This window comes from Glycine soja, chromosome 5 (genome assembly GCF_004193775.1).
Source record: "Glycine soja cultivar W05 chromosome 5, ASM419377v2, whole genome shotgun sequence".
Classification (NCBI taxonomy): Eukaryota; Viridiplantae; Streptophyta; class Magnoliopsida; order Fabales; family Fabaceae; genus Glycine; species Glycine soja.
The window spans coordinates 35,260,414-35,284,164 of NC_041006.1; the positions used below are offsets into that span (position 1 = coordinate 35,260,414).

Below are 23,751 nucleotides of genomic sequence, written 5' to 3' on the forward strand. Positions count from 1 at the left end.
CAAAACAAAAGGCACCACTTGGGTACGTACGTGCAGTTCAGCAACACTAACATCTTTTGAAAATATTTCTCCATGTATTTTTTATTCTTTCTTTGTCAAGATTGGGGTGTGGGAAACTTCAAGACCAAATGTTTTATAACTTTCAATGTTCTTTTGTTCTGGGTTTTAATTTCTTTTTTGATCTTGGAAGTAAAAAATAACGTGATTAGCTAGCTGTAAATGTTGTTGGAAAACAAAAATTAAATGCCCACAGATTTGAGATTCATAGTACTTTTGATAAAAAAAAAATGTTTAATAAAACTCATGTGCTGGTCACATGACCTCTCTCCTTCAACGTTGTTTACGTCCAAAATATCAAAAGAGGATATGTATAATTTCCTCTAACAATAATATAACTCAGTTTCTATAAAAAAAAAAATTATGATTTCTTTTTACAATTTTTATTTTACGATTCTATCTAGAGATCATAATCCCCGTTCAAAAAAAAAATAAAAATGGAGTAACCTGCGTTGCGTAGGACGTTAGGTTAAAACCTAATGTAACGGAGACTGACGTGGACGGCGGGGCCGTTTTAGTGAAATGGTCTCCATCATGCGGGGCAGAGCTGACATTTGAGAGTTTGATTAATCTCTAATCTCTTCTTTTACAATAATTAATCTCATTCCACGTGCCCATTAGCGTTACTCACGCGCTTCTTAGAGTGAACTGAAGTTGCAACTACATGGAAGAAGAGATAGATGGATCACTCCTTTTGACTTACTTACCCTTCCTGAAATTATGACTTTATTGTGGATGCATTGGATGTAGAGTGCAGGCGCTAAACTTTCAATGCAGGCTACTGTATTTCGGCCTTGTAGGGCTTCTCTACTCTTCTCGCTATAATCAAAGTCAATGTGTAAGGCATAAACCTATTTATAAAAAATTAAAAATAAAAAAATAATTTATTCAAAATATAAAGTCAATACTTAACTTTTTAAAATTCAAAGTATTTATATTAGAGTCTCACATCGGCTGGTTAATAAACATGATAAATATTTATATAGCTGGATAGATCATCTTCTTTGATCAATTTTAAGGAAATCTTTCGGATAACTTTACTGCACCTTAATATGATATCTTTGTGGTGACCTGTCCTGATTGGATGAGACGTGTTGAGAGTATATAGCTGGATAGACCAACCTGTTGTGAACCGATTTTTGAACAAAAAAAAAATTAGAGCTGTATGTTTAAAATTTTAATTAATATTGTGTTTATGGATAATTTTATATTTTCCATAACATTTTCTATAACTCTTCCTACTTACTAAATAAAGAAAAAAATTAAATATATTTTATATGTTTAAAATATTTAATATATTTACTATTAATTTACTATTTTTTATATAGAATATCATGAGGATTAACAAAAAATAGCATTTTATGATTCATATAAACTTTTTTAATTGATGAAATTATTCAAATATTTTATCATTAAACTTAAATAATTTAACTGATCATTAAAGTAAAGTTGAAGTTCTTAACTAGTTGTTACAATAAAGTTGAGGCATTAAGTTTTTCTTAAAATTTCTACGCATGCATGAGTGTTATTATTTTAAAGTAAATAAGATTTAATCCACTAAATTCAGTATAGTGGCGGGGGATTGGGACTAATATGCATGGAATTATAAATTTAAATTTTGGTGCACTCATTATACACAAAAGATAACTAAATAACATTTATTTAATGCATTACTATTTACTGAAGTAGAGTTGGTACACTGGTGAAGCTTTAAATAATTTTTTCGGATTTTTAGTCCCGTTGAATTTTAAAAAATATAATTTATATAATTTGTATGTAATTTAAAATTTATTATCATCTTTGTAAAAAAAAAAATTACGAATGATTTGGTATACATTCATTTGCAGTAACTTCTTGAATGAGACCCATGATAATCACCTTCGACATGTCTCCTATAACCCAAGAAAATAAGCTATTAAACTTTATCCGTGTTTATTTATTTATTTAGAAAGCTTCTATTGATAAAAAAAAAAAGCTTCTATCTCTTACCTGCAACGTTTGTACCACAATTATTTAGTAGGAAAAAAAACATCATGGGATCTAAATTTTCCATGTGTAAAATGTGATCTTGATTTTACTTTCCTTTTTTTATTGTTTATTTTTATGCTTAAATTCTGCCTATTTATAACATGTTGAGTGTAAAAAAAAAATTAATGGCTATTTTTTTCTCTGAGGATGGACTTAATCATAGTAAGTTCGAGAGAAGAGACAATAAAATGAGGAATTTATAATCTTATTAATTTATATAAGCCACCTAATTTCTTTACTAGAAATGCACTAATTTATATTCATGTAAGTTTAAAAAATCTTAAGTATTTTTTTTGTGGAATAAAAAATATTAAGTATCTACACATATTGTGAATTAATATTGGTTCATTTAAAGGAAAGTTTTATCCTAGAGTTTAAAGTTAGAAAGTTAATCACCGGTTAAAAAAGTATAGCTGTAGTACAATTAATAGCATGTTGTTCAAAAGAACTAAAGATAAGTACTATTTAATATTTAAGAGTATGCACTTGGTTTATAAAAGAAGGTAAAAGAGAAGAAAGTGAAGGAAAAGAAAGAAAATAACAAGTAAAAAGTAAGATGATTTTATAAGTTGTTTAGGAGGGGAAAAAAGAGATTAAAACTCTGCTCAATTCTTTCTTTAAACATGTAGAAAGTAGAAAGTAATATATATATATATATATATATATATATATATATATATATATATTATTAAATTTCATTTCAAAATCAATTGGTTTTAAGTGAAGTTATCCAACAGATATATAAACTGCATTTCAATGAATGAACGAGGCAGTCGATGTGAGACAGAGACTTGAATATTTCCCAACAGAATAATTGAAAAGACATAATAAAAAAATGAATTTGAAGATAATAAATTCAATGCGCTAAGCAAGGAGAATATCACATAAGAATGATAAAAAGATTTTAAATGAGCATAACAAGTCTTTTTTTCCTAATGTAAAGACCAAGTTGTGCAAGATTATAATATGTTTGATATAATCATTTTTTTTAGCACAAAGACCTAATTTTGAGGTCATCTGTTAGCCTATATGTGATGTCAACGAGTACTATTTCTAAATAATGTCCCAGATGCATTCCATTGGACATTTGCATAAGAGCTTGGCCCTAACAGGTTTTTCCCGAGTCGTATTTTCCGCACAAATTCTTTTCTTGCCATTTTTACACGAGAATTTGTCTATATTGGAATGTTCATACTCATCAATAGTGATAGAAGTTGTCACTTAATGACGACCCAATGTGGTTAATAATAGTAATCGAATCATGTTCAATAAATTTTGTATGGATATTCTCCTTCGGCATTGAATTTATTATTTCCGCTTTAATCTCCATTTATGGTTTTTTTAATCGGTGAAAACTTTCCTTTTCTTTTTCTCTTGTAACTGCTAGCTTATTTTCATGTGGATTTATTGAGATGGTGACAGTTAAGAAGGCCTAATTTTCTGGGAGAACTTTTTTATGATAATGTCGGTTGAAGTTTGATTTTGTTATCGACCTCTTTATGATCTCAAATAAGATGTGCTAGTGTGGTGTGCATTCCATGACTTGCTTCCTTAGGCATTTGTGTAGGAGCCTAGCCCTAAAAGGTTTTTCCTTTAGTTACACTTTTCACACAATTCTTTTATTGTCATTCTTACATGAGAGTCAACTTGTATTAGAATGCCCATAGTCATTATATGTGGCAGATGTCGCCAGTATTGGTGTGACCCTTTATGGTTAATAATGGTAACTAAATTATGTCTAACAAATTCTGTAGGGATATTCTTTTTGGTTAGTGCATCGAATTTGTTGCTTTCTAATTTATTGTTCCTAATCGGTGAAAGCTACCATTTTCTTCTTCTTCTTTTTTTCCTTGTAACTACTAGCTTATTTTTGTGTGAATTTACTGAGACGGTGGTGGTTAATAAAGCCTGATTTCCAGGGAAAATTAATGTTGTAGTACTGTCCGTTGAATTTTCAATTTCTACCGTTACCATTGTCACTTTATGCTTAATTATCGAAATATGGATTGATAAAGAACAAATTCTAGTAATGTAACTATAACATTCACATGAGATACATATGAGATGGAGACCCCTCCTTATTATATATTATAATAGATATCATTGAGTCAAAACTTTCCAACCATCAATAATCTCTCAAATAAGATGTGTTAGTAATGTAACCATAACATCCACTCAAGGTATACGAGAGATGGAGACCTTTGTCCCTCGTATTATTTATTATAACATATACCATTGTGGCAAAACTTTCCAACAATCAATAATCTCAAATAACATATGCTAGTGCGGTGTGCATTCCATGACCTGCTGCCATAGACATATGTGTAGGAGCTCAGCCCTAAAAGGTCTTTCCTTTATTTGCACTTTTCACACGATTCTTTTATTGTGATTCTTACATGAGAGTCTACTTGTATTAGAATGCCCATAGTCATCATGCGTGGTAGAAGTCGTCACGTATTGGTGTGATCCATTTAATAATGGTAACTGAATCATGATTAACAATTTTTGTAGGGACATTCTCTTTGATTATTGCATTCAATTTATGGTTTTCTGATTTACCCTTTCTAGATTTATGACTTTTTGAATCAGTGGAAGTTTTTTTTTTCCTTTGTAACTACTACCTGATTTCCGTGCGACTTTACTTAGACAATGACAGATAATAAAGCTTGATTTTCAAGGATAATTAATTACGTGATAGTGTCAGTTGAAGTTTGACTGTCTATCATTGCCACTTTATGCTTAATTACCAAAATATGGATTGATAAAGAACAAGTTTTGATAATGTAATTAGAAAATCCACGTGAGGTACATAAGAGATGGAAATCTCCCTCCCTTGTATTATATATTATATATTATACCATACACAGTTGAGCCAAAAATTTCCAATGATCTCCAATTAATTTTGAGCCAAAGACAATGGGTCGTGTGAATTGTATTAAAGTACATTTTGATAGACTTTCCTATAGCTGTGAGGTTAGAAGAACACTTTTATCATAAAATAACAACCAGAGCAAATTCACTTTAATTTTAAAATAAAGCTTATTTACCTTAAAAAAATATGAAAACTAAGATTATAAATGAATTAAAGAAATAAAAACCTATAACTAAACACTACTATTTTCCCATTTTTCTGAGCATATCTACGGAATCTTAATTAGCAATTAATGAAGATACTCATGGTCCTTACCATGTAGCCAAATTCACCTATAAGGTCTATGCCATCGCCTAGAAATAGAGTAATGTAGAGAGGCTATACAATTTTCATAGCTGTATTGCGTGTACTTAATTTAAGCTTTTAACGGCAGTAACAATGAAGTATTAGCGGCGCGCAGCGGTATAAAATAAAATAAACTCACAAAGTCCAAACATATTTTTCCCATATTGAATCTTTTTTCTCTTTGAGAAATGCTAATATGTTATACTATTATCCTTCGCAAAAAAAAAAAAAAAGACTGGTATAACGTCAAAGCAAAGAAATAATTTAATCTTAATTAGATATTATTACATTATTCATTATTTCAAATAGTTATTAAACTTAATTAAACAAGTAGCTAGGTTTTTTTTACAAGCAGCAATAAAAACTTATCTGTTAAATTAAGTAAAACACAAAAATGGAAACAAAGTAAAACACAAATATGAATCTTTTGGATCTTATCTGTTAGAGGAGGTTGCGTGGAGTTTCATTGGGGTTCGAGCTCGGTCACGAGCGTTTCCCCCTTTTCGTTTTGTGAAATATTTTTATTCTGAGGGCATTAAAAAAAGAAGAAGAAAGTATTGTACTTATAGTATATAATAATTGGTTGATATTTGGGGGCGAGTGATGTGCGTAGTGAGGGAGATGCAGTAGAATAGTAATAGTGGTAACAAAAGGCAACAGAGAACAGAAGAGAAAGGAAAAGAGAGGGTTTGGTGAGTTACCCAAGAGAAAGGATGAAGAGAGAGCGCCAGCAGCTTGGTTCCAACGCAGGAACCTCAAGCTGCGGTTATTCAAGCGGAAAATCGAATCTTTGGGAGGAAGAAGGAGGCATGGACGAGCTTCTTGCAGTGGTGGGTTACAAGGTGAGGTCATCGGACATGGCGGAAGTGGCGCAGAAGCTGGAGCGTCTTGAGGAAGCCATGGGAAATGTCCAAGATGACCTCACGGACCTTTCAAACGACGCCGTTCATTACAACCCTTCCGACATCTCCAACTGGCTCCAAACCATGCTTTCCAATTTTGACCCCCTCCCCTCCGAGGAGCCCGAGAAGGACTCCGCCTCGTCGGACTACGATCTCAAGGCTATTCCGGGGAAAGCAATCTATGGAGGTGGTAGTGACGCGCTACCAAACCCTAAGCGCGTGAGAACCGACGAGTCAACGCGCGCGGTGGTGGTCGTTGACTTGCAGGAGAACGGGATCCGCCTCGTGCACAGCCTCATGGCGTGCGCGGAGGCGGTAGAGAACAACAACCTCGCCGTGGCGGAGGCGCTGGTGAAACAGATCGGCTTCCTCGCCTTGTCACAGGTCGGAGCTATGAGGAAAGTCGCAACCTACTTCGCCGAAGCGCTCGCGAGGCGAATCTACAGAGTCTTCCCTCAGCAGCACTCCCTCTCGGATTCTCTACAGATTCACTTCTACGAAACTTGTCCTTACCTTAAGTTCGCGCACTTCACCGCAAACCAGGCGATTCTCGAAGCGTTTCAAGGGAAAAATCGCGTCCACGTGATTGATTTCGGAATCAACCAGGGGATGCAGTGGCCGGCACTGATGCAAGCCCTTGCGCTTCGCAACGACGGCCCTCCGGTTTTCCGGCTAACCGGAATCGGACCGCCGGCGGCGGACAACTCCGACCACCTCCAGGAGGTAGGGTGGAAGCTCGCGCAGCTGGCGGAGAGGATCCACGTGCAGTTCGAGTACCGCGGCTTCGTCGCAAACAGCCTCGCCGATCTCGACGCCTCCATGCTGGATCTCCGAGAAGACGAGTCCGTGGCGGTGAACTCCGTCTTCGAGTTTCACAAGCTCCTCGCCCGCCCCGGCGCGGTGGAGAAAGTCCTCTCCGTCGTTCGGCAGATTCGGCCGGAGATCCTCACCGTCGTCGAGCAAGAAGCGAACCACAACGGACTGAGTTTTGTCGACCGGTTCACCGAGTCACTGCACTATTATTCAACCCTATTCGACTCGCTGGAGGGTTCGCCTGTGAACCCGAACGACAAGGCCATGTCGGAGGTTTACTTAGGGAAGCAAATCTGCAACGTGGTGGCGTGCGAGGGAATGGACCGCGTGGAAAGGCACGAGACGCTGAACCAGTGGCGGAACCGGTTCGGTTCGACCGGGTTTTCTCCGGTTCACTTGGGTTCGAACGCGTACAAGCAGGCCAGCATGTTGCTATCGCTTTTCGGGGGTGGGGATGGGTATAGAGTGGAAGAGAACAATGGGTGTCTCATGTTGGGATGGCACACTAGGCCCTTGATTGCCACCTCCGTGTGGCAACTCGCTACAAAATCGGTGGTTGCTGCTCACTGAGTCGACTCGCCGATTCCTCAGCCAGCTTTTTCTTTTTATTTTTTGTTTTAAATTAATTTCTAATCATGCCCACCGAAAAAAAGGAAAAAAAAAAAAAAAGAAGGGGAACTTGAGGGGGGATTGAGAGGTCAGTGTGTAATTGTGCTATGCTGAGCTGTGAGCACTGATTGCATGAGCCTGAGACCCACCATTGTCTATTTTCCTGCCCCAACTTATGTCTCTCTCCAACCCTTAATTTACTTATTTTGCATTTGCCGCATTTGTAAACCTTGATTTTATTTTACTTGGCTTTCTTTTGGGATGGGTTGGGTGGAAATCTCTTGTAATTTTTCAGGGTTGGGAAATCAAAAAGCTTAATGTGTATTTATTTATTATGGTTTAATTAATATATTAGTTGTATTATGTAGCTTGCTGGTGATATAATAAATTAGAATATATTTTTAGTGTTTCCTTTTATTTGAATTAAGTGATTTCTTGATGAATGGGATTGGTATGAGCCATCATTGTCAAATTAAGAATGATGGTAGCCCTCTTGTCTGGGCCATGGAGCCGGCTTTGATAGAATTGGTATGAAGACAAGTAACCAAAATGGAGAATCCGCGGCTAGTTGCATTGCATTAGCACGGATAAAGCACCTTACCTTATGTGGCATACATTTCAAGAGTTGAGTGATACACAGCATCAAAGTGGATGGAACTGTTACTGCAAAACGCATGTATTTTGCATAACAAAATTACTGCAATCTCAGTCTCAGTCGAGTCCCCCTTTTGTGTCAGACAAAGCTCTGTCATCAGAAAGTGAAAATTTTAAATTAAATTAAATTATAATTAAAAAAAAGGATCACCCACTTTAATGTCCAAGATCTTCCTAATGCTATTCCCCCCTAAAAAGTTTCACTTTTAATGGTTATTCCCTTTTAATTATTGTCCTGCAGATTGATTGCCAGCCTTTTTCCTCCTTTTCCAGTTTCACTTCTTTCTTTCCTTTGCCGGTTATATCAAAATCATGGGTTTATTACATATTATGATCTGATTTTCTGTATATTGATGATGGTGATAACTGGTCTTGTATATAACTTTGCTGTTTATTAATATCCCCTAAATACCTAACCAAGAAAGTGTCTTAAATAAAGCAGCATAAAGATCATTGGTCAAGGCAAGAATCAAAATCACCATTTGGCTCATTCCTTTATTAACTCAGTGATAACTTTGATTGTACTTAGCCAGCTGCAGAATATTAGTATACTGTTGGACTTTCAAGGAATCTCGAGTTCCTGAGATCATCTGGCAGAGGAAACCTGCAATTTTTTCCACCCTTTCTCTAGACTTATTCCCTCTATTATTTAAATTATTTTCTCTCAAATTTAAATCTGAACAGTCTGGCAAGTGCAGAATACACCATCAATTTCGCATGGAATACTCTACTTACTCTATTATATTCTGAAGTGTAGTAATTAAAAAAAATAAAAATGACCAAAGCATTTCCTCTGTTTGTAAATTTGCAATTACAATTTCCTCCAACTAGTAACGTATTTGATCAGTTATCTATAGCCTAACCCCTCCCTAGTTGGCCGGGCACTCAGCCCATTAGAATAAAATTAAATGATAAGAGAATATCTTCATTTCATTCCTACATAGAATGCTTCTAACAACTCAAATGTCAATTTAGCTGACCCATCTCATATCACAAACTACAAATTGATTAAAGTTAGGAAAATTTTAAAATTGAACAATAATTGAGTGATGACAAGCACAAAACTTAAAATGCAATAAGGTGACACTTCCCTCCATACCCACCAGGGTGAGAAGGAACAATCATATGAACCAAAAGAGACTGCCTCATCAGCATGGATCATTTAATTACTGTTTTTATTTTGCAGGCCAGTAGATGAGTCAATGAATGAAAGATCCATATGTAGCACTCACACTCATATTGATATTTTGTTTCTACGTATTGGGCCATCTTACTTGGTATATGTTTGCCACCTTCTAATGGTATACTATATACACATGTTACTTCCTACTTGGTCGGGCCCCCACCAAAATCTTATTCTAATAGCACTTCCACTGTTGAGTGATCTTAAAAAGTTTTCTGTAGCTGCTCAAATCAGTTACCTATTTTAATTCTCCACATGCGGCTGTTGCTTTTATTATCTTTTTTTCCTCGCCCTTTTCTACCGACGAGAATGTATGAGGTCTCTTTCAGTTACACGCATCAGCCACAATATTTAAAAAGGAAAAAGGTGGAGAAAAAAAAAAAGGTATCTGCATAAAATCTTTTTAACAATTATGAGTGACCGGTAATTAGAGAAGCCAAGTCAAACCAAAATTGCTGCTTGCTGGGTGCCTTCTCTTGGATCATGAAACTAATTATGCAAAAAATTGAGTGAGCGGTTAACTTAGTCAAAGACATTATTGGTACACGAATTCTTCAAATTGTGGAAGCTGCGGCTGACAACCAGGACATATATATAACCCACATGTATTTTCCACTTAAAAGGCAATTCTGTTTTAGTTGATTAAACTATTATAAACAATAAAATTTTCTTTGAACAATCCAGTGTTGCATGCATAGAATTCAAATTTGAATTTGAAACTATAAGTTAAACTAGAATAATCTGGTATCAGTTGGTAACGCGCTTAGTGCTACATACATGGATGTATATAGAAGTCAAGGTGTTTGTTAAACAAGATGGATTATTGGAACTTAAGATGGTGTGTGGAGAGTCACATTGGTATGATGGACAGTGTCTGAATCACTCGTGTGGTTAGAACAGTTAAGCATGTGGGGGACCTGAATGTGACCTTGCTGCCGTTCTTGGACGGTAAACAATGCTCAATTGTTTGTGCATGCCCTTTGAGCTTTGTTTGACCATAACATCACCCTATCTCCCACTCTTCCACGTTTTTGCTTCTCTTGGTTTTCCTTTTCTTTATGAGTTTCCTAAAATCCATATATATCCCACTTTTTTTTATCACCATCCATACATACCCATATGGCTATTTTATTTTCATGGGAGACCTTGTTCATCCTTATCCATTTCATTGTACGGACGGATACTTGTTTCCTATTATAAACTTCCTCGTAGTGTGCATTCGTTACATTATTTTTGGAACGCAGGAATAACATTAAAGATAAAATAACTATAAAATCAGCAATTCAAATTGTTGTGCCATGTTCCGATAGCGGATAAAAAATATAGAAATGAATTGGGCTTGAAACATGAGGAATGTGTTGTCCTTAATGCAAAACTTTGCCACTCTCGCTGTTTTCCTGCAGGGTTTTATTAATAAATTTTATACCACTTTGTCGTATGAAAGTTTTATGTTTATCTTTCTTCATAAATTTGATAGCACCTGACCTATTTAATGTTTCTGAAGGGGGAAATGTAGATAAACCAAATGCTTCAACTAAACTTCAATAAAGGAAGGAGATACGTAAAGTGAGAAGAAATGACTTATTTATTGATGATTTAAAATAAGTTGAGTTTCTGAGATAAATTCTGACTTTTTTTATACAATTTTATTTTAAAGAAGTTAAATCTAGCATTTTCGCGTGACAATGTGATGTGAAATTTTAGCATAAAAATATGCATTCCCCATTTTTCTAGTATGTGAGGATGAGTGGATGACACAATTAATTATCTATATCCGTAAATAAAACTAAATATAGAATGAATTTGGGAAGTTTATTTTCCCCCTTCCTAGAGAAAGCATGTGTTTTACTTTTACACTCATTTATTAAACAAGATGAGACTGGATGATGAAATACCCGTACAATAAATAACCAACACGTGATATTACTTAAAATAATTTTAACTATTTAAATAAAATTTAATTTTCCTGCAAAAAATTAATTTAATTAATATTTAAAATTTAATTACTATTTACTATTATAATTTTTCCAATAATTGTGTTTTTAGATATTCTTGACATTTCTTTTAATTTTTAATAAATTAATAGATATTCACGAGTACCCATACATATTCACAAATATCTATCGAACTCGTACTATATTAAAGAAAAATATTCATTCGAAATATTTTTATTAAATGAATACATTATAAACCTACGATAAGAGCTCAAGAGTAAAGCCCAAACACTCTTCGCATCCTTAGCTCACACCCTTTTAAGTTAACTTTTAAAAAAAAAAAAAAAATTATAATATTGACAATTTTTTAAAACTATTTTGAACTCTTATCATTTTTTATATAAAACTCTTGTAATTTTTGTTTAATGATCAAATATTGTGTTAAACATTAAAATAAATAATGTTCTATGAAATGAGATGCTAAGCGAGGAAATTTATAAAAGTATTAGAGATAAAAAAATAAAATAATAATAATAATATGTTATAAATTTAAACTCTATTTTATATGAAAAATGCTATAATTAAGCTAGTAAAATAAATTTGTTACCAAACATTTCTATTTTAGTTGAACAAATTTATAAATTAGTTAAATAAATTATAAATTAACTAAAATAACTTATCAAACACCCGCATACACTAAAAAATACAAAGTTTCAATGCACTACGTGGTATTTTGATCTTTGATTAATTATGTGTACTTAAATCTATACAAATTTTGTATGTGCAATTATAGTTCTACAGAGGTACAGAGGAGAGAGATCCCTATTCCCTAGTCCATCCAAGATGAGAACAATAACATGAAGTACTTTCGGATCTGGTTAAGATCGGATTACCGGATTTTTTTCATATTGACAAATATTATTTTTTAATTTTAATTTTTGTTAGCAAAGAATGATTGGATCTACAATTTTTTTTTCTTAATCACCTAACCAAACTTATATCTCCTAGATTTGATTCTTCTTCTTGATTCCTCGGTCTTTCATCAAGGTCATTTGGGTTAATAATATTGGACTTGACAAAGTGGTCCTATTGACATTTGACAATTGGGACGAGCAAAAATACCATAAAACCATATATAGTATCTTAAAAATACATCGTTTCTTAAAATCATTGGAAGGGAAATTAGCAAAGTTTGTAAATAGTAATTTTTCTTTGGTTAAAATATGTTTTTTTTGTCTTTATAAATATGAAAATATTCAGAATTTATCCTCTAAATTTTTAGTATGTTTTTTATCCTCACAAAATTAAAATATGTAAATATGATTTTTTATAATTATGCATATAATTGATAAAATAAAACAATGTAGTTTGAATTTGAATGCCCAGCCCTTATTTCAGGCAAAAAAAATAAATTTTATGAGGACAAAAAAGTATTAAAATTTTTGTAAAAATAAATTTCGAAGGTAGAAAAGACATATTTTAGCATTTTTCTTTTTTCTGATCTATTCGAGCTCAAATGATTGGTAAGGTTAGTAGATCTATTTCTGTGAAATGAGGAGTCTGATGGTCCAATTCGACCATAAAGGTGGAAATATCTTTAAAGCTACTTTGACGTGTTAATTACAGAAATTGGTATATTTTAAAAAAGATTACCACGTGTATTTTTTTTTTTAAAAATTACAAAAATAGATATCTCATACCTTGTTATACGATTTCATAATAAAGAAATCATATATCAATGTGCGATTTCACATTTCATTTATTTAAAATATTTTTTTCGCTGAGAAATAAAATGGTATGTTAAAATATGATTTCATTTTTTTTCTTTTTTCTAATGAATTCGTGTTAAAATACTATTTCTAAAATAATTAAAAAAAACATATTAAAATCATTTGTTAAAATATGATTTCTAAAATAATTAAAAAAAACATGTTGAAATCACATGTTAAAATATGATTTCAACTTTTAATAATAAAAAAACTGAAATGTGCATATACAATTTTAGTGTAATAATTTTTTAAGAAATAAAATCGTACTTTGAAGCATGATTTTTTTATAATAAAATCGTATTTCAAAGCATGATTTATTCATTTTCACAATTCTTTAAAAATATATCCATTATGCTAATTTTTTTAAAAAATTATCCCATTATGATGCAAGAGTCCTACTTTGACACTCAAATCAACATTTATATGTAAAAAAAAAAATGTGCATACATGAAGACTTTGCACGTAGTCTGTATATAAGATTTATTAGTAGACTATGAATTGCTCTTTGGCCCAGTTAAAAATCGGGAGTGATGGATTGACGCAACTACGAACATAGCTTTTTAGCATGTTTGGAAACATTTTGAGAATAAAGAAATGACCTTTGAGATGTTTTTTTTATCAATAAATGTCATTAGTTTTATTTGTTAGTTTGAACTCACGGCCTCTCGTTCTCTTCTTTTCTTTCATCACCAAATCATCTTATAACTCTAATTACCTTTGAGACGTAGAAGTTATAACTATTAGTTTCTATAAATCAAATCCAAAATGTGAAAAATCATGTCTGATACGCGAAGCCAAACATGCTATGGTGTGAAAAACTTTTAAAACACCAAGTGACTTGTGCCTACATCTCCAAACGTCCTCTCATGCACAAAAACACAAGATGGATGCCTACCCCTCTTGACAGTTCATGCTGATGCAGTCAACACCTAGGAGGATAGAGGAAGAGAAATTTAGCAGGGAGACAATTTTAAAGAACATTTACTAAAATAACTGAACATGGTCCAGACATGACAATTTCTAGGTCACGTATGCAACAACTGTAGCCTGTTGGTGCTCATAATAGTTCCTAATGTTATGTTAATTTTTAGTTAGAAAGGAAGGAAACACTTCAATCAAAACAGCTGTCACACAACAGCAAAGACCACAGCGCATCTAGTGTATTAAACTTACATTATTCACTTGGGAGCAAAAAGTAAGAACCAACCACAACCAGTCACAGTCACTGAGGCAATAACATTCACCAGGAAGTTTGTAAACTTGTTCAATTGTGTCTATATATATCATCTGTTTGATATCACTCATATCAAACATTGATGTCTTTACAATGTTCATTGTACTCATTCAGGTCTCAAAATTATGATTTCAGAACTTAAGAAAATCGAATAGGTATAATTTGAATGGATCAATTTACAAAACAGTTAGAAGGAATAAATTTCCAACTTGCTGAACAGAATCAAAACTACAATTTCTCCACTGGATTCAACAGTTTGTTTTGCCGCGAGGGTCTCCAGTACAAATGACTGTGCTGGTAGCTATGAAATGCATTGCAATTTTTTGGGGTGGGAGCCACAGTAAAACAACTAAATTCAAAGAGTCACCATAGTCATTATTCAATATTCATAAATCACTCTTCACTCTTCCTAGGTTACAGTCATTGGCCTATACAATCCAAAGCAAAAGGAATATTATATATAGCAGGCTAGTATGTTTTTAGACTCATCTAAATCAAGTAGTTATATCAGTTGATGAGAAAATTTTAATGGATTTAGACTGCATCATAATTTTATATTCACTACTAGAAAATCAATTGATTTAATTTAAACAACTTCATTATTTGTTATACATGCATGTATATATATCACGAATCACGATCATAACAGCTGGTTTTCCAAATATGATTATACATGCATACTTGAGAAAGAGTCTCATTCACACTCGCTGCCAGCAAAAGAGTTATGGCACATTGAAAATTAAAGCCTCATTTTCTTCTTAGGGGACTGACTGAGCAGAATCTTTCATATTTCAATCCAGATTCAACCTTCCTACTACTATTGAGAACAAATGTGTGTGATTCACATATGGTGTTCCTGATACACATTGATTCCATTGTCTGTAGCATCAATTACCTAATAATATTAAAATAAGAACATTCTAACATACAACCACTAGAAACACGTTTCTGTCCTACCAGATGCTTCAGTCGCTATAGGGGGACTAGTAACCCCAGATGCACCATTAGGCATAGTCACATAGGTGGTGCTGTAGGCATTTATAATATTGAACAGAACATGTGTTTCACAGTTGAGTGTCCCACATTAACCGGACCAAGGTTCTTTTCCGAACAAGCCATTTAAAGAATGAAAGACTAGTCCACAACACTTTAAATCATAAATGCACAAAATTCATATAGTATCTCTAATTAGCACAGAAACCAAAACTCAGCACCAATCCCTAGAATCCTTTCCATATTGTAATACTGATTTCTTGTAAAAACATTGAGGAAGTCAGAGGTCAGAACTCAAATTTCATCAATTATAACCTTGGTGATATTTTGTACACTTGACCAAATTATTTCTACAGGTCCCCCACTGATGCTTTACAGAGAACTCTCACTCTTGTATTGTAGTCATTTGTGAGCAATTAGCATCCATTTTTAAAACGGCTCTGCATACTGAATGCATTTTTGGATAAAAAAAAATAGAAAGATGCAACATTCTACGACATTTGCCACTATTTTCTCACCGTTCAACTGATTTACTTTGAGTATGCTCGATATAATTTAGGAGAGATTAGACTCACTTTGAAGTCTTTCTAAATAACAGACACTCTTAGTTTTTAAATAGACACTCACTTTCCCTTATTTTACTTAGTAAAGTGACATTCACACCCCTTCTTTAATGTTACCTAGGGGTGGTGAGTGTTTTTTAAAAACTAGAATAAGTACAATTATCCCTATTCTTGAATGGAACACCTAAGACTGCCCTTGAAAGTAAAAAATTTACGAATTTAATGCAACGAAGAGCGATAAATACAGATTGGTAATCATTTATAGCCATGTGAATCAAGTTAGGTGGACTCGACTAAAGCGAAACCATAAGGCAAGAGATGTATAGTGGGTGTTTGAATGAGTATTAATAAAATTGATTTTGAAGCAACCTAATTTATGTTTGGATGTTTTATTATAGAATTAAAATAGGAGTAAGATTTAGTATAAATTTTCTGATTCAACGTAAAAATTACTTGAAGTTATTTTAACTTAGAATCAATTTTAGAACCAGAATTAATTTTGAAATCTTCCTTTTAACCTGAAAGCAAACATATAAAATTTAATTTTGAAAAAAGCCTCTCATGATTTTCTTTTCCTCCATTTTTGGGCCACTCCCACCCTCGTAGTATAGTTCTTTGGTCTTTAAGAATAAAAAGGCCGCAAGCACAGCCCACAAATAATATCTTTTATATAGTATGGTTGTTTATATCATATTTTGAAATAATGTGTATTGGGTTCCTAAAGATTACATCTGAAGCCCGCTGCAAAACCCGTCAGGGATTTAACAAACGGCTTCTAAGTCCTATCAAATGCTCAATAGACAAAGAAATTCCAGACTTATGTCAAGGAAAGCATTAGCTCTAAAAATCATTTACAAATATTCTAACTAATTGTTATTAGCATTTTGAAATTATTTTCTTTACATTATCAATTAATCACTTCTAAGTTTTAAAATAACCATTATAAAATTAACTAACTTATCATACATAATAAATTATGAACAGATCGATTTTATTCACTTTTCAATCATATATTATTTATTCATGTAAAAAAACCAAGATGAAATCATGGTATATTAATCACATCATATGTATCAAGCGATTTTATTTTATTTGTGTGTGTGAATTAACTGAAAAGGGAAGTGCTAATCACTCTAACGAGAACCTGTCCAGATATCATATATATCCAAATTAAGAATATTGTCATTTGTTGGAAAGGAACCCGATAGAACTAAACCAGAATTGAGATGAACATTGAACAAACACTCTTTATTGAGCAATGAATGCTAAAAAGGCTGCAATGGGGAGCCTATAGTACAACCTTCGAGGCATGGATACTATCCTTTTCATGCTAATAACCATTTCTCTTAGGACAACCTTTTTGCATAAGTCCAGATGCAAAACTATTGGTTTAGAACCGATGTGTATCACAATGTACCTTCACTTGGACAGAAGATCAGTGAACTGTGCATGTTAGTACGAGATGCTCTAATAACTAAATCTCAAATGATTTTTAGAACTTATATTTCTATGTTCTTCATACGTACATTGATCTGTGTATTAATATCAGTAATATTTTATACACTTAGTTACAAAAGTTAATTTGATTTTTCTTGCCTTTTGCTATGGAAAGTTACGAAGAGTCCATTTTATAAATACAAAATTAGTGTCCCTCTGTCTTGGGTTAACAGGACAACAGATAAGTTTAAAATTATGAAGAGTCCAATTTGTACTTACATTGTACCTTCACTCAGATTGTTCCTCCAATAGATAATTAAGTTCTCTCAAATATTCCACATAATTAAAATGCGTCTATAGAAGTTTGGAAACTTGTTTGCATTAAGGCAAAAAGGAATTCATACTTTCTATAGAACAACCAGAAAGCTAACATGTTATGTCATTCCATCGATTGTTTTCCCACATTCAATGATAAATCAAACACACACTTAACTATAAACATTTCACTGAATAGACATGGGTGGGTCAAAAAACATCTCAAGTGAAGTGTTCGATCAATTCTAACTGGTGGGACAGGGAAATGGAACATATTTGGGGGATAGAATATTTCTATAACCTCGAAAGATCAGTGGATATTACCACACCCAAAGTAGCTCCAATAATAAAGTAAGAAACCACTGCAGAACCTGACAAACCGGCCACTGCCACAAAATTAGATAGAAGCTGGTCCACATGAAAAATTAGCCAAAGCTAGGCAACTTAACCTACAAACTAGAGATAGTCTTCAAAATCTTGAGGAAAGAAAGAATATTCACAACCCTTATCTAGAAAGTGAACTACATTATCAACAAATTGTTAAATCACTTTAAAGAGATTCCTATCCTGTTAGTTGAAAACAACCGACAGAGAATATCAACAAGACCCATTGATCCAGATTTCACTGATCTGTTGGAAGAACATATTCATTTTGTATCAATTGATTAATCTATTAAGACAAATTATTAATATATAAGTTCCAAATATTTCACATGATACACTTTGTATCTTTTCCATTCCTGTATCCCCTTGCCCAAAAGACAATATTGTTTTAAAAGGAATCTGTCCATGGAAATTAAGCCTAGTATAGATGCATATAGAGATAGGGTAACAAGGTAAAGCAGTAAGCGGGAAATGATAAAAACCAAAACAGGTTGTTTTGATTAGAGCTATATAACCCTATACCTTGTAAACAAAACCAGCACTGCTAATTTAGTGGATAAATTATGGCCAACTTGTTCAAATCCTTTTTTTTTGGGTGATGATCTTACACTCCCTAAACATCAAGACCCTCCAACCTGCACACCCGTAATCATTATGGTTTTAAATTGTGGTCACAACATCAAGATATTTCAACTTATCGCAACCACAATTGCCATTGCATCAACCACATTTTCCAGCAATGGTCTGTAATGTAAAAGGTTTTCTAGTTTACCGCAATTGCAATCGCAATTTAAAATAATGATCATCACATATCTAATATAAACAAGAAGTTTTTATTTCGTCCAAAGTGATCCAACTCAATTTATTTCAATCACAAAATCTCAAATTAATTATTTATAATCAGAACTCGTTCTACTCTTATCATGATGCAGGATACATTGATTTATCATTATAAAAATTGAATAATCTGGAGTTATTACACTTGTTGTACCAAGAATAATTGTTTAAATAAAATGGTAAAAGGGTAAAATAAAATTTTTCTTGTTGAATGATTTCACTCCCATTTTCAACTCATATTAACTCTGATGACTCTTGATGATGCATGCGACTCCCTTCAATCCCAAAAATCAAGCGCCTGTGACACACATAGTCACTGTACATTGTTCAACATCACTTACAATAACAATTTTTTTTCACATCCCATCATTTAAATTTAATTTGTTATCTGTTTCACTGCTAACTAATTCAACTAATTGTGATGCAATTTTTTCGTATATATATAGAGAGAGGGGTTGCTACTTTCTAACATGTTCAAACTTTTTTAGTTGCAGTACATTAGTAATTTATACAAAAAATTTAAGACCTTATTAGCAACCTATACAGAAATTTAAGGCTAAAAATCTCAATCATTTCTTTTATTTTACTTAAATTATTTTAGGGGTATTATTTTTAATATTTAACTTAAAAAAAATATTTCTTTCTTCTTTCTCATTTGTTACGTAGCATTTTTAGGCCTTGCTCTGTTTGGCAACCTTAACCATTCTCGACCAATAGTCTCCAAATAGTGTTCCATCAACATGGCATTGGGTTGTCATATCCTGTTTGTGAGACAAATGACAAGCAAATCCAAGAGGGGTAAATTGGATTGTAAAAACTTTTTCCAACATTCAGTCCAATTATTCCAAAAACAATTTTAATAAAAGTTTTTAGTTGATTTTGGTTGTTTAAGATACAGAGACAATGTTTTTCATATAGTATATTATTATAATAATGAAAGAATTTTACTTTTATATATATATATATATATATATATATATATATATATATATATATATATATTAAAATTCGTAGCACAAAAAGATAGTAACTTATTATGTTATTTTTAGGCTTTTGTTAATGAGGCAATCGATTTGTGCCGCTTCTAAATCGAATATTTAGTTCTTAAGACAATTTGAGGCTGCAAATATGAACAACATAATTGACGAGAAAATAGGTGATGTACAAACAAGTGTAAAAAAGATTTGAAAAATCCTATTTAGTACGAATTGATTTTTGTATGTTTAACAGAATGTGTTGTTTCCGTTCAAATCAATTTATATACTTTCATATTTTTAATTAATATTTATTTACTAAAATATCATTGGTTCTTTTTCAAATTTTGTGTTTCGTGCTATCAATATTTGCATTTAATAACATTATTAAAAAAGTTTACACAATCATTCAATCATAATTAATTATGTATAATAAATTTATTTACTTTTACAACAACTATTATAATTAGTTGATTATTGCATTAAGAGCTATTCATAAAAGTGGTATACTATTAAATTTTATATGAGATGTAACTCCTATGTCACATAATGGATGTAGATCTTCTAAAGAATAACTTGTGTAAAACTAAAAAGAAACATGGAGAAGATTTCAAGAGAAATAAATAAGTTAAGGGTTTGATCAAAATAATATATACTTGGACACTACAATGAAAATGTGTTGGATAAAAAATAGACGGTAAACATCTTTATTATGGACGTTTTATTCTGTCTCCATCTATGAAAGGTCAAGTCGATATAATAGACATTGCAATGCGAAGAGTTTTACTCAGAGAAATAGAGGGAACATGTATCACACGTGTAAAACCATTTTACATTGTTAACTTATCACCATTAAACTAATAATTTATCATCAAATCTTATACTTTCTCTCGTCTTATATGTTTAGTAAGACTCAATTACTTAATTTATAACATTAACAAAAGATTTAAATTTAATTAATAATAATAAATATGCCCTGAATTTATATTTTTTTTCTTTCAAAATTGCTACTATTATCCTTAACAATACTCCATTTTCTCTTTCTTTTAATCATTTCTACATTGCAATCTCTATTTTATTTAGGATAATATAATATAAAAATAATTAATGTAAGAAATATTATAAATTAATTTTATGAAAAATATCAAACATTACTTTTAATTGAGTGTTGTAAATAGGATTAGAGAGAGTAATTGATTATTCCATATAGAATTGCTTTGTATATAGCTTTTAAAAAATCCTTGTAACTAACTACCTTGTTCTTGTTCATAAAGTTCTAGAAATAGAAGAAGAATAATTTATTTTATTTCAACAAACTAATAATTTGTTACAAGAGATTCAGGTTCGGTTACATATATTTGCAACATCCAAGCCTATAAACGAACTATTTTCACTTTGAACAAGATTATAACGCCAATTAACGTATTCACACATCAATTAGCACTGATTTAACCAATGAATTAAATTGATTTAACAAATTATTACGCACTTGATTTATTGTAATTATGAAAACTTTTCATATGAATATTTAATCATGGCTCATGGACTTAAAAGTTTAACCTCTCAAAGGAATAAGAATATAATATAAGCCAAAAAAAAAACTAAATAAGCTAGGCAAGACCCAACATACATTCATATAGAGTCGTTCGTAATTTGATTTGGTTTGAAAAAAAATCATCCAAATCAAACTTAAAAAATATATATAATTATGTTTTGTTAAATTTTCATTTAAAATAAAATTTAAACCAAATCAAATCAACATTTTAGTGTTTAATTTAACTTTATTTTTGTAGTTTTTAATAAAATATCATTTCATTAAAATTTATATACTTTCTTCTCATATTTTAAATTGAATTATATTTTACAAAATTATTAATAATAATTTATAAAACTTATTAATACGTTACACCTTTTATAATAAAAATCTACTAAGTTTGTATTTATTTTAAATTAAAAATATTTAAAAGAAATTAAAAAAAGAAAATAATATATATTATATAAATAACACTACAAAATATTATGAAACTCAAGTAATATTTAACGTTAAACTAATATAAGTATTATCACAAGTGTAATTTGATTAAATTTAAAAAATACAAATGGTAAACCAAAACAAATCAATCAGCTTCAAAAAAAAAATCATGCAAGCAAATAAAAAAAATATCATTTCGATTCCGTTTTAGATTTTTTAAATGATTTTTTATTTTCATTTTGGATCTCTTTGAAGTTAAAGATCACTAATTCATAAACACAAAACAAGACGACACGATCAATCACAACAGGTGTGAGGTTCACATCAAATCCAAATGTATTCAAGTCTATCATCTTCTTAAAAAACAAAGAATATATATATATAACACATTTACAAATCATCATTAAAATGATAATTTACTAATTAATTTTTTTTTTGGACATTTACATTTTTATTATTAATAAAGTATTTACTGATTTTTTTTTAATAATCGAAATATGCCAAGATTGATGTGTCTATCTTACTAATGAATACGACACGTACTAGCATTTGCATGGACCCGTAAAAGATATTCTTTTTGGGTAAACATAGATATTTGATATTAGCCTTTATCGAATAAAGAAAATGACCCCTAATTGCAAAAGATTAACAGTACAATATAGATAACGACATAAGAAGAGTTCAGGCACAAAGGATTTGCGTACCGTACACTTCTTTTTCTTTGATTTCTTTCAGTTGGTGACCCTACAATTTTTTTTATCAGAAAAGGGTATTTCTATATAATAAAGAAAGGCACAAATGGGGGCTAATTAAGGAAATAGACAATTTTTTTTAAAAAAATATGTAATAGATATTTTAAAAAAATTTACAGAAAGAGATATATCGTATTTTGATATACGATTTCTGAAAAAATCACATATCAAAACATAATTTTACTTTTCATTTGTTTAAAATATTTTTTTCTCTAAGAACTAAAATCATATGTTAAAATACGATTCAATCTTTTTTCTATTACATACGATTTCTAAAATAATTAAAAAAAAACGTTGAAATCATAGTTTAACATGATTCCAGCTTTTAATAAATAAATAAAAATTTAAAACTAAAATAGTATGTACATATACGATTTTAATGTAATAATTTTTTGAAAAAAAAATTGTATTTTGTAATATGATTTTTTATAATAAAATTATACTTTAAAACACAATTTACCCATTTTTATAATTTAAAAAAAATCTGTTATGGTAATTTTATAAAAAAAAATTACACTATTATGGTGCAAGAGCCCACAAATGGGTGCCTTAAACCATTTAGAGAGGCAGCTGTATACAACCATGGTGAGAATGTATACAAATAAGTAATATCCGTCCAACTTTTCACTGGATTAAATTTGTATCGTATCAAAATGTTGTTCGATGTTGATAATTTGATCCCAGGGTGCATTAAGAATTTTGCAACGGGAGTTTTATTTTGAGCCAACAAAGTACAAAAACTAATTAATATATACAAATTTAATATATAGAAATTTAGACAGTGTTTTAAGGTGGACCACTTTTGTAAGTGGTCCATCAAGCACCACCATTTGTAGGAGTTCTTAGAATAATTTAACGCACACACTCTTACCATACATCCTCCACATTAAAGCACTTCCTTCTTTTCTCTCTCTTTCTTTCTAGCAGCTCTTTCTCATTTCGATGGCTCCTCCACCATCTCCGACGACCCGTCACCACACACCATTGCCATTCCCCTCCTGATCAATGTCCATCTAAAATCCTATGTCATGGAAATCAAACAAAAAACAGTTCATCAAATAAATAAATAAATAAAAACAAATATGAATGTGCAGAATCACTCTAATAATCATCAACAACATCAA

General features: G+C 31.5%; 1 protein-coding gene across 1 annotated transcript; it reads left to right on the forward strand.

Annotated features, from left to right (window-relative positions):
* The first annotated feature begins 5,767 nt into the window (after window positions 1-5,767).
* On the forward strand, window positions 5,768-8,037 carry LOC114412762 (DELLA protein RGA2-like). Its single transcript, XM_028376791.1, has one exon. It carries the CDS (start codon window positions 6,016-6,018, stop codon window positions 7,585-7,587), a length of 1,572 nt encoding a protein of 523 aa, XP_028232592.1. The 5' UTR covers window positions 5,768-6,015; the 3' UTR covers window positions 7,588-8,037.
* The last annotated feature ends 15,714 nt before the right edge of the window (window positions 8,038-23,751 follow it).